At 39.6% G+C, this 18,802-nt stretch overlaps 1 protein-coding gene across 1 annotated transcript in view; it reads left to right on the top strand.

Annotated features, from left to right (window-relative positions):
* The first annotated feature begins 531 nt into the window (after positions 1–531).
* The window catches only part of pde1a (phosphodiesterase 1A, calmodulin-dependent), a 30,697-nt gene continuing 12,426 nt past the window's right edge, over positions 532–18,802 (top strand). Inside the window, exons 1-7 of the mRNA XM_061879380.1 lie at positions 532–2,538; positions 3,543–3,569; positions 10,625–10,738; positions 10,793–10,975; positions 11,397–11,463; positions 12,912–13,028; positions 13,117–13,257. Coding sequence (XP_061735364.1) covers positions 977–2,538; positions 3,543–3,569; positions 10,625–10,738; positions 10,793–10,975; positions 11,397–11,463; positions 12,912–13,028; positions 13,117–13,257 — 2,211 coding nt within the window. The 5' untranslated portion in view covers positions 532–976. The remainder of the gene's footprint in view (positions 2,539–3,542; positions 3,570–10,624; positions 10,739–10,792; positions 10,976–11,396; positions 11,464–12,911; positions 13,029–13,116; positions 13,258–18,802) is intronic.

Below are 18,802 nucleotides of genomic sequence, written 5' to 3'. Positions count from 1 at the left end.
ATTTTCTTTGCACCCTGAATTTGGTCAGGTCAGGCCTTCAAAATAAAAGCTGGCCAGTAAATGAATTTGTGTCGAAGGTGCAAAGTTGCTTTTCACAAAATGTCCCTTTATTTCAAAAGCAAATGTAGACAAGTATGCCATACAGGGCCCCATGTCGCGCCCGGCAAAAGGATGCTCGGGGTTAAGCGGTTATCATGCTTCTTAAAAACCTGAGTTGGAAGTGGTCTCACACCCTTGTGCCTGTCAGGTGACCTTCAGCCAATAGCAGCTGACGCCCTGACGCGGCGTTCAGTCAAGAGCAAATGCAGCATGGCGAGGCGTGTCCACGGATCGACCAATCAGATCAAGACTAGGTGGGATTTTTTTTTTAAAACAAGCAAAAGGACCAGAACGGCTCTTAACTTGTATGACTGAATGCTAACCTTATGTTGTCATGGTGACGGGAGGCGGACTTCTTCCTCCTTTTTCTGAGTGTTGATGTAGATGGGAGGTGGCGAAACGAAGGAGGAGAAGGAGTTCTGTGTGCAGGATTCCATCACTCTTAGTAACAGCTTTGTCGTTACCATGGCAATGCCATGTAATGTTCTCTGCTCCCGCCTCATCCTCTCTCTCTCTCTCTCTCTCTCTCTCTCTCTCTTTCTCTCTCTCTCTCTTGTTCTCTCTCTCTCTCGTCTTCACTTCCTTCCTGCGTTGCCACGGCGATTCTCCGGGACGAGGAGCCGCATCGCTCAGCGCCAGTGTCGGAGCGCCGAGTCCAGCAGACAATCTTCCCTTCTTGCCTCTCCCGCCCGTCAACTTTTACCCCCTTGCCTCCTGCGTGGGAACGCAACGAAAATCATCGACGTTCCCCGGTCGGGCGCCCCGGTGACGTCACGGCAAGTTGGATGAACTCCCGTCTTCTCCCCACACCGACTGGCATCCATGTTGGCAGTCTGACAACCGGCCGACAACCTCTCGCCTTCTCCTCCATGCCGACATGAACGCGGAGGAGTCAGCGCTGTCCCCCGAGAAGAAGGTAGAAGAGATGAAACTTGAGGAAGCGGAGAGCCAGGAGGTACGTGAGGAGGAGGAGCAGGAGGACGGAGACCAACACCTGGAGCTGGTGGTGCCGCAGAATGTCGAGGCGACGCAGGAGCAGGTGGAGAAACTGGCAGAAGAGCAACAAATGAGGGAGATGCTACAAGTGGAGGAGGAGGACGACCAGCAAGAAACGGAGGATGTGCTACTAATTGGAGCAGAGGAGGTGCAGGAGGAGGATCCAACTGAGGATGAGCATCTGGAAGAGCAAGAAATGGAGGAAATGCTACTAGTGGGAGAGGAAGAGGTGCAGGAGGAAGAAGAGATGGGAGAAAAGGAGGTGCAGAAGGAGGAAGAGTTGGAATATAAGAAGGTGCAGAAGGAGGAAGACGTGGAAGAAAAAGACGTGCAAAAGAAGGAAGAGTTGGAAGAAAGGGAGGTGCAGGAGGTGGAAGAAAGGGAGGTGCAGGAGGAGGAAGAGTTGGAAGAAAGGGAGATGCAGAAAGAGGAAGAGGTGAAAGAAAAGGAGGTGCAGGAAGAGGTGGAGGAAAAGGAAGTGCAGGAGGAGGAAAAGGTGGGAGAAAGGGAGGTGCCAAAGGAGGAAGAGGTGGAAGAAAATGAGGTGCAGGAGGAGGAGGGGGTGGTTGAGAAGGAGATGCAGAAGGAGGGAGATTGCGAAAAAAAGGAGGCGCAGGAGGAGGGAGAGTTGGAAGAAAAGGATGTGCAGGAGGAGGGAGAGTTGGAAGAAAAGGAGGTGCTGGAGGAGGAAGAGGGGGAAGAAAATGAGATGCAGAAGGAGGGAGAGTTGGAAGAAGAGGAGGTGCAGGAGGAGGAAGAGTTGGAAGAAAAGGAGGTGCAGAAGAAGGAAGAGGTGGATCTAACTGAGGAGGTGGAGAAGGAGGAAGAGCAAGAAATAGAGGAGGTGCAAAGACAAAATGAGGTGATAATATTGGGAGAGGAGGAGGAAGAGTTGGAAGAAAAAGAGGTGCAGAAGGAGGAAGAGGTGGATCCAACTGAGGAGGTGCAGAAGGAGGAAGACAGAGAAATGGAGGAGGTGCAAAGACACAACGAGGTGATAATGGTGGGAGAGGAGGAGGAGGTGCCGGAGGAGGAAGAGTTGGAAGAAAAACAGGTGCAGGATGAAGAGGAGAATCCAACTGAGGAGGTGCATCTAAATGGCCAGCGGGGGGAGAAAGAGGAGGTGCTCCAGCTTGAAGCAGGGGAAGAAAAGCAAAACATGGAGGAGGTACTTAATAAGGAAAAGGAGGTGAAGCAGGTGGAGGAAGTGCAACAAGGAGAAGAGCAACAAATGAAGGTGGTGCTTCAGGAGGAGAAGGAAGAGAAAGAGGAGGTGCATAAGGTGGAGGAACAACACATGGACCAGGCTCTGCTGAAAGTGCAGCAGGTGAACGCAAAGGAGGCACAAGACGGCTGGGACGAGGAGCAGGAGGAGATGCAGGACTTTGTGGATCTTTTGGATCAGACCCACAACAGTCAAGTTCTGAATCGTCTTAAGGGAATGTAAGTAAAGAGGAAGTGCTGCAGCTGATGACGTCACACTGATGATGTCATACTGATGATGTCATGTGCTGCTGAGAAGGATGTCAAGAGGATGGGAGCGTGGTGTGCGTGTGCATATGTGTGTGCGCGCGTGTGTGCGTGTGTGTGTGCGCGCACGTGAAACAATTGCAACATCACAGCCTTGCCAAGCAGCCAGTCAGGACCTGCTAGAACTTGACCAAGTGCACTCTGGCACTTTTTGGACATTTCTAAGTTCTGCATCAATGAGAGTTACATATATCTAGTGAGAATAGCACAAGTCCACAATTATTGGACTCCGAGGGAACAGTTTTTCCCGTCCTGTTCCCAAACCAGGAAGTGTGCTGCTACTGCCTTGGTGGAGGCAACCCGACTGCACTCTAAAACAGGATTGAACGTCTTGCTAGATAGACGTACACACACACACACGCTGGCAAGTCCAAGGTGTGAGGGAGACTCATCCAGTCCAAAAGTCTCTCACTTATGCCCATGTGCAGCAGAAGTGGACAACTACAACGCTGGCAAGCCAAAACACCGTCAGACGGTTAAAGAGCTCCAACGAGTCCAAGATGGCCGTCATCAGTCTATGAAGGGTGTCGCAGCGAGACTGGAATCATTAGGTGTGTGTGTGTGTGTGTGTGTGTGTGTGTGTGTGTGTTTGTGTGATTGAGATTAAACCAACAGGTTCCTGCCGTGTGCAGGAACACATATTTGTGTATGTCGCTGGCCAGTTTCCTTGGCAACCCCACACAAGTGCCTTCCATGCAGCAAACAAAGATGGAGATGGCTTTATATGTCCTTTGGTTTGCACCATGTTGTTGTGTGCGCGTGTGTGTGTGCGTGCGTGTGTGTGTGTCTGACGGCATGCAAGTCTTCCAAACATACACCTTATGCGTGGAGCTCTGATAAAAGTGTACATTTTGGGAAAGTTGTGTCCACACAAAACTGTCACCAATCATACTTGTGTTTTTTTGTTTTTTTTTCAGGCAGAAATATAAACACACATCACAGAGGTAAGACACGCATGCACGCACACACACACACACACACACACACACACACACACACACACATTCTTTCACTCACCATGTAACTTAAAAACATCTCTGCTTCCTGCTGTTACCATGGAAACTAAAACCTATTCTATCCTGTTTAGAAAAAAGGTTGCCATGACAACAATAGGATTCCTTTCAACTGCAGAGGTCAAGCTGATGCATACGTGTGTCAATTAAGACCTTTTAAAAACGATGATTTAAAGATGTGTTTTTTAAGTTTGAGTGTATTCATTCATGTTCGTTTATCTTCTCGATTCAAAGTATTTACAAATTTCAAATGTAAGTATATTAATTAATTTATTTTTTTTCTATCTAATTTCTTTGTAAATTTAAATGTTTTTAATCTAAATTTAATTTCCTCAATTTTTTTGTGAACTACAAATTAAATGTTTTTAACTAAGTATATTAATTTATTCTTATAATTGTTTCTTCTGCTTTTTATACTATTTTAATTAAATTAATTTTTTCAAATACCATTTTTTGCAAATTAAAATTTAAATGTCTTTAAATTTAGGTTTACTCATATATTTTTAATTTGAATTTGTTAATTTAAAATATTTTTTAAAATATGGTCAAATAAAACATGTTTATTTCTCTTTTTAATAAATTTTTTGGAAATTTATTAGTTTTAATAATTTAGTCGTTTATTTTTTAATATTCTACAAAACCCAAAACCAGTGAAGTTGGCACGTTGTGTAAATCGTAAATAAAAACAGAATACTATGATTTGGGACAGCATGGCGCAGTGGCAGAGTGGCCGTGCGCAACCTGAGGGTCCCTGGTTCAATCCCCACCTAGTACAAACCTCGTCACGTCCGTTGTGTCCTTGAGCAAGACACTTCACCCTTGCTCCTGATGGGTGCTGGTTAGTGCCTTGCATGGCAGCTCCCTCCATCAGTGTGTGAATGTGTAAATGTGGAAGTAGTGTCAAAGCGCTTTGAGTACCTTAAAGGTAGAAAAGCGCTATACAAGTACAACCCATTTATCTTTTATTTGCAAATCCTTTTCAACCTATATTCAATTGAACAGACTACAAAGACAGGATACTTAATGTTCGAACTGGTGACATTTTTGCAAATATTGAATATAAGGAATATAAGTGAATTTGATGGCTGCAACATGTTTCAAAAAAGCTGGTACAAGTGTCAAAAAAGAGTGAGAAAGCTGAGGAATGCTCACCAAACACTTATTTGGAACATCCCACAGGTGAACAGGCTAATGGGGAACAGGTGGGTGCCATGATTGAGTATAAAAGCAGCTTCCATGAAATGCTTAAGCATTCACAAACAAGGGTGGACAAAGGGTCACCACTTTGTAAACAAATCTGTGAGCAAATTGTCGAACAGTTTAAGAACGACATTTCTCAACCAGTTATTGCAAGGAATTTAGGGATTTCACCATCTATGGTCCGTAATATCATTAAAAGGTTCAGAGAATCTGGAGAAATCACTGCACATAAGCGGCAATGCCCGTGACCTTGGATCCCTCAGGCAGTACTGCATCAAAAAGTGACATCAGAGTGTAAAGGATATCACCACATAGTCTCAGGAACACTTCAGAAAACCACTGTCAGTAACTGCAGTTGGTTGCTACATCTTTAAGTGTAAGGTAAAACTGTACTATGCAAAGTGAAAGCTATTTATCAACAACACCCAGAAATGCTTCGCTGTGCCGAAGCTGTTCTAAGATGGACTGATGCAAAGTGGAAAAGTGTTCTGTGGTCTGGCAGACCAAAAAGGAAAAGAACCATCCGAACTGTTATAGGCCAAAGTTCAACAGCCAGCATCTTTGATGTTATGGGGGTGTAATAGTGCCCAAGGCATGGGTAACTAACACATATGTGAAGGCAACATTAATGCTGAAAGGTTTTGAAGGAACAAATGTTGCCATCTAAGCAACATCATCATGGACGCTCCTACTTATTTCAGCAAGACAATGCCAAGTCACAATCTGCACGTGTGGCTTCGTAGTAAAAGACTAAAATGGCCTGCCTATAGTCCAGACCTGTCTCCCATTGAAAATGTATGGCGCATTATGTAGCCTAAAATAAGACAATGGAGACCCCGGACTGTTGAACAACTTACCGGTAAGCTGTACATCAAGCAAAAATGGGAAAGAATTCCACCTGAAACACTTCAAAAATTGGTTTCCTCAGCTCATGGAAAGGCCATATAACACAGTGCTAAAAATGCCCCTGTGCCAACTTTTTGGCAAAGTGTTGCTGCCATGAAATTCTAAGGTAAGGATTATTTGCAAAAAAAACCAAACACCTTTCTCAGTTTGAACATTAAATATCTTGTCTTTGCACTCCATTCAACTGAATATAAGTTGAAAAGGATTCACAAAACATTGTATTCTGGTTTTTTTTTTACCATTTACACAAAGTGCCAACTTCACTGGGTTTTGGGTTTTGTATTTACATGTTTGTAAGTTGAAATGTAAATACGTTTTTTATTGGATTTCATTTACGTATTTTGTACTATTTAGGTATAGTAATTTATTTTTTCCTTATTTTATTTAAATGTATTTGTTTTGTGTTCATAACAGTGTGTATATATATATACACACAGTTATATTCATATATACATGTATACATTTCCATCAATCCACATATATATATATATATATATATATATATATATATGTGGATTGATGGAAATGTATACATGTATATATGAATATATACATGTGTATATGTGTACAAATATATGTTTGTTTGTATGTATACTAATATATATATATATATATATATATATATATATATATATATATATATATATATATACATACATATATATATATACACACATATATGTATGTATATATATGTGGATGGATGGAAATGTATATACGTACATATGAATATATACATATGTATATATGTACAAATATGTTTGTTTGTTTGTATGTATACTAATATATATGTAAATATATATATATATATATATATATATATATATATATATATATTAGGGCTGAGGATCTTTGGGTGTACCACGATTCGATTCAATATCGGTTTTTGGGGTTGCGATTCGATTATAAATCCATTTTTTCGATTCAACGCAATTCTCGATTCAAAAACGATATTCGTCCGATTCAAAAGGATTCTCTATTCATTCAACACATAGGATTTCAGCAGGATCTACCCCAGTCTGCTGACATGCTAGCAGAGTTGTAGATTTTTAAAAAAAAGCTTTTATAATTGTAAAGGACAATGTTTTATCAACTGATTGCAATAATATACATTTGTTTTAACTATTAAACGAACCAAAAATGTGACTTATTTTATCTTTGTAATAATAATAATAATGGATTAGATTTATATCGCGCTTTTCTATTGTTATATACTCAGACCGCTCACAGAGAAGTGGGAACCCATCATTCATTCACACCTGGTAAGCTACATATGTAGCCACAGCTGCCCTGGGGTAGACTGACGGAAGCTTGGCTGCCAGTTTGCGCCTACGGCCCCTCCGACCACCACCAATCATTCATTCATCATTCATTCACCAGTGTGAGTGGTACTGGGGGCAAAGGGTGAAGTGTCCTGCCCAAGGACACAACGGCAGCGACTTTGATGTCAATAGGTGGGAAGCGAACCCGCAACCCTCAGGTTTCTGGCACGGCCGCTCTACCCACTAAGCCATGCCACCCCCAAAAAAAAAAAAAATGTTTTAAATTAAAAAAAAAAAAAAAAAAAAAAAAAATATATATATATATATATATATATATATATATATATATATATATATATATATGTATATATATATATATATATATGTATGTATGTATATATATATATATATATATGTATGTATGTATATATATATATATATGTATGTATGTATATATATATATATATATGTGGATTGATGGAAATGTATATACGTATATATGAATATATATGTATGTATACATGTATATGTGTACAAATATATGTTTGTATGTATACTAATACATATATTTATATATATATATGTATATATATATATATATATATATATATATATATATATATATATATATATATATACATACATACATACATGTATGTATATATATTATACCTGTGAAAATATTGGACACAGTGTGTTGTCAAGCTAATGAGATGCGATGCAAATGTAAGCCACTGTGACACTATTGTTCTTTTTTTTAATTTTTATAAATGTCTAATGATAATGTCAATGAGAAATTTTTAATCACTGATGCTGAAATTATAACTAATATTAATGCTGTTGTTGATAATATTCTTCTTTTTTTCACTACTTTTGGTTTGTTCTGTGTTGTATTTGTGTCTTCTGAATTGCTCTGTTTATTGCAGTTCTGAGTGTTGCTGGGTCAGGTTTGGTTTTGGAATTGGATTGCATTGTTTATGGTACTGTTGTGTATTGTTTTGTTGAATTGATTAAAAAAAACAACAACAAAAAAACGATTTGGAAAAAAATGAGAATCGATTCTGAATTGCACAACGTGGGAATCGCGATTCAAACCCGAACCGATTTTTTCCCACACCCCTAATATGTATATATATGTATAAAACTCAACTGGGTGCTACTATGGAACAAACAGACATGTCACATCTGTCAGGGTGCAAAGTGGCATCTCCCACTGTCACTTAAGACGGATGAGCACCTCCAAAGAGAGAAAACAAAGTAGCCTGAGCGACTGCAGGTGGCGCCGTGGGGGCGAGGCAAGCCTTAGCGCATCCGTCACGCTGCCTTGTGTCGCCACGCTAATCCTCTGCAGTTGTCCTTTTTAAGGACACGTACCCCAAAATGTAACTCTGCTAGCTCATCAACCTTTGCCACCACTACCTGGTTTCACCTGATTAGACGAACGCTGTGATTGTTGGGCTTCATTTCTTGCAAACTACTCCGTGTCTCTGAAGTCTGCCATATGCATTTAAAAATAAAGTTCAATTATAAGATGAGTAGTGAAAAAGGACACAATTAAATAATAAACATACAATCATTTACAAAACCCAAAACCAGTGAAGTTGGCAGGTTGTGTAAATGGTAAATAAAAACAGAATACATAAATAGAAACAGAATACAATGATTTGCTAATCATTTTCAACTTATATTCAATTGAATAGACTGCAAAGACAAGATATTTAATGTTTGAACTGAGAAACTTAATTTTTTTTTTGCAAATAATCTTTAACTTCTGTGATTATAAGGCGACTTGTCCAGGGTGTACGAAGCCTTCCGCCCGATTGTAGCTGAGATAGGCACCAGCGCCCCCCGTGACCCCAAAGGGAATAAGCGGTAGAAAATGGATGGATGGATCTTTAACTTAGAATTGAATGGCAGCAACAAATTTCCAAAAAGTTGGCACAAAGGCATTTTTACCACTGTGTTACATGGCCTTTCCTTTCAACAACACTCCTTAAACGTTTGAGAATTGAGGAGACCAATTTTTTAAGTTTTTCAGGTGGAACTATTTCATATTCTTGCTTGATGTACAGCTTAAGTTGTTCAACAGTCTTCGTTGTGGTATTTTAAGCTTCATATTGCACCACACATTTTCAATGGGAGACAGGTCTGGACTACAGGAAGGCCAGTCTAGTACTCTCACTCTTTTACTATAACGCCACTCTATTGTAACACCTACAGAAAGTAACTTGGCATTGTCTTGCTGAAATAAGCAGGGGCATCCATGAAAACGTTGCTTGGGTGGCAACAAATGTTGCTCCAAAACCTGTATGTACCTTTCAGCATTAATGGTGCCTTCACAAATGTGTAAGTTACTCATGTCTTGGGGTCTAATACACCCGCTTTCCATCACAGATGCTGGCTTTTGAACTTTGCGCCCATAACTATCCGGATGGTTATTTTCCTCTTTTGGTCCGGAGTGCATGACGTCAACAGTTTTGAAATCTGGACTCGTCAGACACTAAAACACTTTTCCACTTTGCATCAGTCCATCTTAGATGAGCTCGGGCCCAGCGAAGTATTTTTGGGTGTTGTTGATGATTGACTTTGGCTTTGCATAGTAGAGTTTTAACTTGAACTAATACAATCCCATAACATCACAGATGCTGGCTTTTGAACTTTGGCCTATAACAGTCCGGATGGTTCTTTTCCTTTTTGGTCTGCCAGAACACAGAAAACTTTTCCACTTTGCATCAGTCCATCTTAGAACAGCTCGGGCACAGCAAAGCATTTCTGGGTGTTGTTGATAAATAGCTTTCGCTTTGCATAGTAAAGTTTTAACTTGCACTTACAGATGTAGCGACCAGCTTTAGTTACTGACAGTGGTTTTCTGAAGTGTTCCTGAGCTCGAGTGGTGATATCCTTTCCACACTGATGTCGCTTTTTGATGCAGTACCGCCTGAGCGATCCAAGGTCAAGGGTATTGCCGCTTATGTGCAGTGATTTCTCCAGATTCTCTGAACTTCTTGATGATATTACAGACCGTAGATGGTGAAAATCCCTAAATTCCTTGCAATAGCTGATTGAGAAATGTTGTTCTTAAACTGTTTGACTATTTGCTCACGCATTTGTTCAAAAAGTGGTGACCCTCGGTCCATCCTTGTTTGTGAATGACTGAGCCTTTCATGGAAGCTGCTTTTATACTCAATCATAGCACCGACCTGTTCCCCATTAGCCCGTTTACCTGTGGGATGTTCCAAATAAGTGTTTGATGAGCATTCCTTAACTTTCTCTATCCTTTTTGCCACTTGAGCCAGCTTTTTTGAAACATGTTGCAGGCACCAAATTCTAATTAAGTTAATATTTGCAAAACAAAACAAAGTTTTCCAGTTGGAACGTTAAGTATCTTGTCTTTGCAGTCTATTCAATTGAATATATGTTGAAAAGGATTTGCAAATCATTGTATTCTGGATGGATGTATTTTGTTTTTATTTACCATTTACACAACGTCCCAACTTCACTGGTTTTGGGTTTTGTATATAAATAAATGTCATTAAAAAGAATGAACCTCACAATATGAGTGTGTCCTCACAATATGAGTGTGTCCTAAGCACTTCTGGTTCTTGTTTGTGTGGAAAGACTCAAAGTGGTTCTGGACCAGATGGACCATGGCGTGGTGGACCTGCAGGAGCTGCGTCGCAACCTGCAGCTGGCGGCTTCCATGTTGGACGCCGTCTACACGGACGAGACCAAGTAAGACAAATAACCCTTTGAAAAAGACTTTTGACCACTGTCGACGTGCTGCAGGCGTCTCCTTGACCCCGAGGACGAGCTCAGCGACCTGCAGGCCGAGTCTGTGCCGAGCGAGGTGCGCGATTGGCTGGCGTGCACCTTCAGCCGGAAGATGGGCGTGGCCAAGCGTCGCCCGGAAGAAAAACCCCGATTCCGCAGCATCGTCCACGCTGTGCAGGCCGGGATCTTTGTAGAGAGGTGAGCTTCGTCACAACGCCACATGCAGACCACCACCATGTACCCCATTAGACAACTGACAGCCCAATTAGGACGGGTGAGGAACAAAAGGACATCTGTGGACCTCAGGGTGAGGGCGCGGCATGATCACGTTAGTGTGGAGACATTCGCTCTGTGGAGCATGATAGCAATGATGATGATGATGATGAAGTCCGCGGTCATTAGGGCTCAAATTAGTCGCCGTTCACAGCGAGGTATCGCTTCATCTGCGGCGGCTTAACGACGCGTGAAATCAAAAATGATCAGCCACGCTGTGTTTGGACGGCCGTTACCATGGTGACTGACAATCCATCCTGCTCACAAAGTGCGGAGGAGGATAGGAGACTGCATGCGCACGATATTTATATATCTGTGTGTTTGTGCGTGTGTGCGTGTGAGACAGGATGTACAGACGGACCTCCAACATGGCTGGACTCTCGTACCCGCCCACAGCTCTGACAGCTCTCAAGGTATACATAAAACAAAAAAATAAAGTTTTATTGCTGCGGCAACAGCAATAAACAGGAAGTGACATCATCATGTGTCTCAGATGATGTCGTTGAAAAAAACAGTCTTTCATCGTTTTAAAGAGGTTATTTTTCCACAATACATTACACAGAATGTTAAAATAAAATGATTTAAAAAAAACATTCTGAAATATGATATAATTAATCATCACACTTTAAATTCTGTTATTAATTTTGTATTATATTTTATAACAATTGTTTTTATTTGTAATTTGTCATAATATATTTTATTATGTATTTATATTTTTATGATAATATATTTTATTATTTATTAGTAATTTATGATATAATTTTATTTGTAATACAGTGGGGCAAAAAAGTATTTAGTCAGCCACCGATTGTACAAGTTCTCCCACTTAAAATGATGACAGAGATCTGTAATTTTCATCATAGGTACACTTCAACTGTGAGAGACAGAATGTGAAAAAAAAATCCAGGAATTGAAATTGTAGGAATTTTAAAGAATTTATTTGTAAATTATGGTGGAAAATAAGTATTTAATCTTCATTTCAAAGCTCTCACTGATGGAAGGAGGTTTTGGCTCAAAATCTCACGACACATGGCCCCATTGATTCTTTCTTTAACACGGATCAATCGATATGTCCCCTTAGCAGAAAAACAGCCCCAAAGCATGATGTTTCCACCCCCATGCTTCACAGTAGGTATGGTGTTCTTGGGATGCAACTCAGTATTCTTCTTCCTCCAAACATGAAGAGTTGAGTTTATACCAAAATGAATACATAGATGATACAGCAGAGGATTGGAAGAATGTCATGTGGTCGGATGAAACCAAAATATAACTTTTTGGTATAAACTCAACTCGTCGTGTTTGGAGGAAGAAGAATACTGAGTTGTATCCCAAGAACACCACACCTACTGTGAAGCATGGGGGTAGAAACATCATGCTTTGGGGCTGTTTTTCTGCTAAGGGGAAAGGACGATTGATCCGTGTTAAGGAAAGAATGAATGGGGCCATGTATCGGGAGTTTTTGAGCCAAAACCTCCTTCCATCAGTGAGAGCTTTGAATGGTTGACCAAATACTTGTTTTCCACCATAATTTACAAATAAATTCTCAAAAATTCCTACAATGTGAATTCCTGGATTTTTTTTTCACATTCTATCTCTCACAGTTGAAGTGTACCTATGATGAAAATTACAGACCTCTGTCATTATTTTAAGTGGGAGAACTTGCACAATCGGTGGCTGACTAAATACTTTCTTGCCCCACTGTATGTAATATTACATTCATACTTTTATGTCTTGTTTTCATACTATTTGTTTTAATAATTTTTGTGCTTGTATTTTTCATGATGATGATTATTATTCCATACAAAGTAGTTCTGCCCCCTGCTGGCCTCCAGGTGGAACAACAGTGATGTTGTATTTTCAGGAAGTGGATCAGTGGTCCTTTGACGTGTTCCTTCTGCACGAAGCCACCGGAGACCACGCCCTCAAGTTCCTGGTCTACGAGCTGCTGACCCGCTATGACCTCATCAACAGGTTCAGGGTACACACATCTCCACGTCGTCGCCATGTGTGTGTGTCGTTACCATGAAGTCAGGACCAGTTGTAGCCACAGTCTGTCCTGTGTCCAGATCCCTGTCCCAGCTTTGGTGCAGTTCGTGGAGGCTCTGGAGAACGGCTACAGCAAACACAAGAACCCGTACCACAACCTGGTCCACGCCGCTGACGTCACCCAGACGGCACACTTCCTGATGCTGCACACCGGACTCATGGTACTATTAGGCCCCGCACCTTCGGGAGAGAAGAGTCCACCCAGATCCTTTTGTTCTACGGCGGTCTTGAATGATGATAGTATTGAAGTTTCACAATTGATTCAACAAAACAGGAGCACCGTATTTTCCGGACAATAGAGCGCACCGGTACATAAGCCGCACCCACTACATTTTTGAAGGAAAAACAGATTTCCTTATACAAGCTGCACCGGACTATAAGCTGCAGATATATATATATATATATATATATATATATATATATATATATATATATATATATATATATATATACATTGTGAAAATAGCTATTTACACAGAAATATTTAATAAATGTTTATTTACAGACCTTAATTGTTTCCAAACGGCTTATCAAACAAAAGAGAAGTCATCGTCATGGACCCGTTAGTTGCGCAAGCTAGCTCTCCAATCAGCTAAACAGACTCGATAACCCCACAGAGACGTTTTGCTGAATTTACTGAGGAATTTGTGAAACTGAAACAATACAAAAGAATGTTGGGAGTTAATATTACTAACACAGACACTTTAATCGTGGTAACATTTTAGCTAATGTTAATGACGCTGGCTTGATTACAATATGATAGCACGTAAAAATATGCATGAAAACACTTCTACAGACATCACACATGGGATGGTTGGGTAAGTTTCAGTTATATTGTAAAACTTACAAACGTTGCTTGGAGTGATGAAGTAAGAATCCCTACGAGTAGACACGCTATGGACTGATAGAAGATGGAACGGCACTTGTACTTCCAGTTGAATGTACGAAATGGGAGATGAGTGAACTCATCCAAAAGATGGCGCAAACAATAACACCCTTTTTTAGTGTCTTTGCTTCTTTTGCAGTATGGCCGTCAGCGAAGAAAAATCTATAAATTGGCCGCATTGTTTTATAGGCCGCAGGAATCATAGTGTAGAAAAAAAGTACCGTCTTTTAGGTCAGAATCAACGGTAAGTGCAAACAATACCAATACCAGCGCTGTGAGAGAGAGCCGACCAATCTGAAGGTCGCAGCAGTCTTTCAAATGCTCACCCGTCTCTTCATGCTTTTGTCCAGCTAGGTTACAACGCCTCGACGGGTTCCAAAACTGAAAGTTAACTTGAAGTGTGTGTGCTGATTCCTCCTCTCTCAAGGCTGGTACTTTACGATACCATTGAACTGGAGACAATAATTCATGTATTTGATAACGTAACAGTCATCGTGTGTGTATCTCTTCAAGCAGAACGTAGGCCAATTATGAGGTATAGGTGGAAAGTGTTTCTCTATGCCAAACTATGGCGGCACAGGAGTCTTCAATTTAGCCCGGGAGTCTTCAATTTAGCACGCAAGACTCCTGGCAGTGTATTAACTTCCTGTATTACTTGCCAGCAACCTTGATAATTGCCCTTCTTTCGCCACCTGCTGTCCAAAACAAAAGTAATTCCATCCATCCATTTTCTACCACTTATTCCCTTTTGGGGTCGCTGGCGCCTATCTCAGCTACTATCGGGCGAAATGCAGGTTACCACCATTGATTATACTAAGAAAGCAACAGAGCACATCATTCACTTATATAAACAACCGTTCTTAGTCATGGTGCGGACAAAAAAAATTAACCAGCACAAAATTTCAACAACCAGGGTCAGACATAACACAACCTGCTCATCAAAATTTGTAGATATCTTAAAACATGTCCAATTAACATGAAAAAAACTATTACAACTACACCCATTTAAATCCATTACAAGGGATGATGGGGGAAATGCAAAGCACTCTCCCCCACACTTACCCATGTTTGACACATTTTTGTTGCTTGATATTCCTGATTGGTTAAAAAACTTTAAGGGGGTTGAGGTAGGAGTCAATGTTCACATACTCTTAATAACCAATTATAAGGATGATTATTATATATCTATTATATTATTATAATAATATACACACACACACACATATATATATATATACATATATATATATATGTGTGTGTGTGTGTGTGTGTGTGTGTGTGTGTGTACAGTCGTGGTCCAACGTGTACATACACTTGTAAAGAACATAATGTCATGGATGTCTTGAGTTTCCAATAATTTCTACAACTCTTATTTTTTTTGTCATAAGAGTGATTGGAGCACATACTTGTTGGTCACAAAAACATTCATGAAGTTTGGTTCTTTTATGAATTTATTATGGGTCTACTGCAAATGTGACCAAATCTGCTGGGTCAAAAGTATACTTACAGCAATGTTAATATTTGGTCACATGTCCCTTGGCAAGTTTCACTGCAATAAGGCGCTTTTGGTAGCCACCCTCAAGCTTCTGGTTGAATTTTTGACCACTCCTCTTGACAAAATTGGTGCAGTTCAGCTATATTTGTTGGTTTTCTGACATGGACTTGTTTCTTCAGCATTGTCCACACGTTTAAATCAGGACTTTGGGAAGGCCATTCTAAAACCTTAATTCCTGCCTGAATTAGACATTCCTTTACCACTTTTGGAGTGTGTTTGGGGTCATTGTCCTGTTAGAACACCCAACTGTGCCCAAGACCCATGTACAGTATATATATACAGAACTGTCTCAGAAAATTAGAATATTGTGATGAAGTCCTTTATTTTCTGTAATCCAACTAGAAACATAAAAATGTCATACATTCTGGATTCATTACACATCAACTGAAATATTGCAAGCCTTTTATAATTTTAATATTTATGATTATGGCATACAGCTTAAGAAAACTCAAAAATCCTATCTCAAAAAATGTGAATATTTCCTCAGACCAAGTAAAAAAAAAGATTTATAACAGCAAAACAAAATTAAACATTTAAAAATGTCAATTAATGCACTCAGTACTTGGTTCGGAATCCTTTTGCACGGATTACTGCATCAATGCGGCGTGGCATGGAGGCAATCAGCCTGTGGCATTGCTGAGGTGTTATGGATGCCCAGGATGCTTCAATTGCGGCCTTTAGCTCATTTGCATTATTGGGTCTGGTGTCTTTCAGCTTCTTATTCACAATACCCCACAAATTCTCTGCAGGGTTATGGTCAGGGGAGTTGGCAGGACAATCACGGACAGTAATGCCATGGTCAGTACACCAGTTACTGGTGCATCTCCATAGAGCTTTTCAACAGATACAGCTACAATAGCCGTATTCCCATGGTCAAGCCACTCCTGAACTTAAGATAACAAAAGAAGCGTCTGACTTGGGCTATGGAAAAGAAGCACTGGACAGTTGCAGAGTGGTCCAGAGTCCTGTTTTCAGACGAAAGCAAGTTTTGTATTTCATTTGGAAGTCAAGGCGCTAGAGTCTGGAGGAAGGCTGGAGAGGAGCAAAATCCAAGTTGCTTGAAATTCAATTTGTTCCCACACTCAGCAATGGTTTGGGGAGCCATGTCAGCTGCTGGTTTTGGTCCACGGTGTTTCATCGAGTCCAGAGTCAATGCAGCTGTATACCAAGACCACTACATGCTTCCATCTGTTGTAAAGTTCTATGGAGATAATGATTTTATTTTCCAGCATGATCTGGCATCTGCCTACAGTGCCAAAACCACCAGTAACTGGTGTACTGATCATGGCATTACTGTCCGTGATTGGCCTGCCAACTCCCCTGACCTGAACCCCATAGAGAATTTGTGGGTATTGTGAAAAAGAAGCTGAAAGACACCAGACCCAATAATGCAAATGAGCTAAAGGCCGCTAGTGAAGCATCCTGGGCATCCATAACACCTCAGCAATGCCACAGGCGGATTGCCTCCATGCCACGCTGCATTGAAGCAGTAATCTGTTTCGAAAGGATTCCTAACCAATTACTGAGTGCATTAATTGACATTTTCAAATGTTTGATTTTGTTTTGCTGTTATAAATCTTTTTTTTTACTTTGGTCTGAGGAAATATTCCAATTTTTTGGAATAAGATTTTTGAGTTTTCTTAAGCTGTATGCCATAATTGGCAATATTAAAATAATAAAAGGCTTGCAATATTTCAGTTGATGTGTAATGAATCCAGAATGTATGACATTTTCATGTTTTAGTTTCATTACAGAAAATAAAGGACTTTATCACAATATTCAAATTTTCTGAGACAGTCCTGAATGTATATGTATGTGTGTGTATATATATATATATATATATATGTGTGTGTATAAGTATATATATATATATGTGTGTATGTGTACGTGTTTATTATGGGCGCAAAGTTCAAAAGCCAGCATCTGTGATGGTATGGGGGTGTATTAGTGCCCAAGGCATGGGTAACTTACACATCTGTGAAGGTACCATTAATGCTGAAAGGTACATACAGGTTTTGGAGCAACATGTGTTGCCATACTGAAAATTATGGTAGAGGGGTTAGTGCGTCTGCCTCACAATACGAAAGTCCTGGGTTCGATCCTGCGCTCGGGATCTTTCTATGTGAAGTTTGCATGTTCTTTCCGTGACTGCGTGGGTTCCCTCCGGGTACTCCGGCTTCCTCCCACCTCCAAAAACATGCACCTAGGGATAGGTTGATTGGCAACTCTAAATTGGCCCTAGTGTGTGAATTTTGTCTGTCTACCTGTGTTGGCCCTGTGATTTGGTGGCGACTTGTCCAGAGTGTAAATTGCCTTCCGCCCAAATGTAGCTGAGATAGGCATCAGCGCCCGCCGTGACCCCAAAGGGAATAAGCGGTAGAAAATGGATGGATGGATATAATGTGTGTGTGTGTGTATGTATGTATGTATATATATATATATATATATATATATATATATATATATATATATATATATATATGTATATATATATATATATATATATATATATATATATATATGTATGTATGTATGTATGTATGTGTATATAATGTGTATATATACATACATATATGTACATGTATACATATACATACAAATATGCATACATACATATATATTTATATATACATATATACATACACATTCATACACATATATATACACATACATACATACATATATATACACACACATATACATACATATACACATATATACACACTTTATGTATACTGTATATATATATGAATGTATATCAATAAGTATACATACATGTTTGAATGTTTACACATACACACATATACATGCATACATGTATGTATGTATGTATGTATATACATACATACAGTACATACATACTGTACATGTATGTATGTATAAATACATACATATATACATGCATCTATGTATGTAATATATATAATATAAATCACATACATACATGTATGTCTATATATATATATGTATATATACATATATAAATACATACATATATACATATATAAATACATACATACATGTATGTCTATATATGCATATATACAGACATACATGTATGTTATATATTATATATATATACACATACATGTATGTATGTATACATACATTTATTTACATACATATATTTAGATACATATATATACACACACATATATATATGTGTGTATATATGTATGTATATGGTTATGTGCATGTATAAATATACAGTGGGGCAAAAAAGTATTTACTCAGCCACCGATTGTGCAAGTTCTCCCACTTAAAA

Source organism: Nerophis ophidion, linkage group LG19 (assembly GCF_033978795.1).
Source record: "Nerophis ophidion isolate RoL-2023_Sa linkage group LG19, RoL_Noph_v1.0, whole genome shotgun sequence".
Taxonomy (NCBI): Eukaryota; Metazoa; Chordata; class Actinopteri; order Syngnathiformes; family Syngnathidae; genus Nerophis; species Nerophis ophidion.
This window is presented reverse-complemented; position numbering and strand designations above follow the sequence as displayed.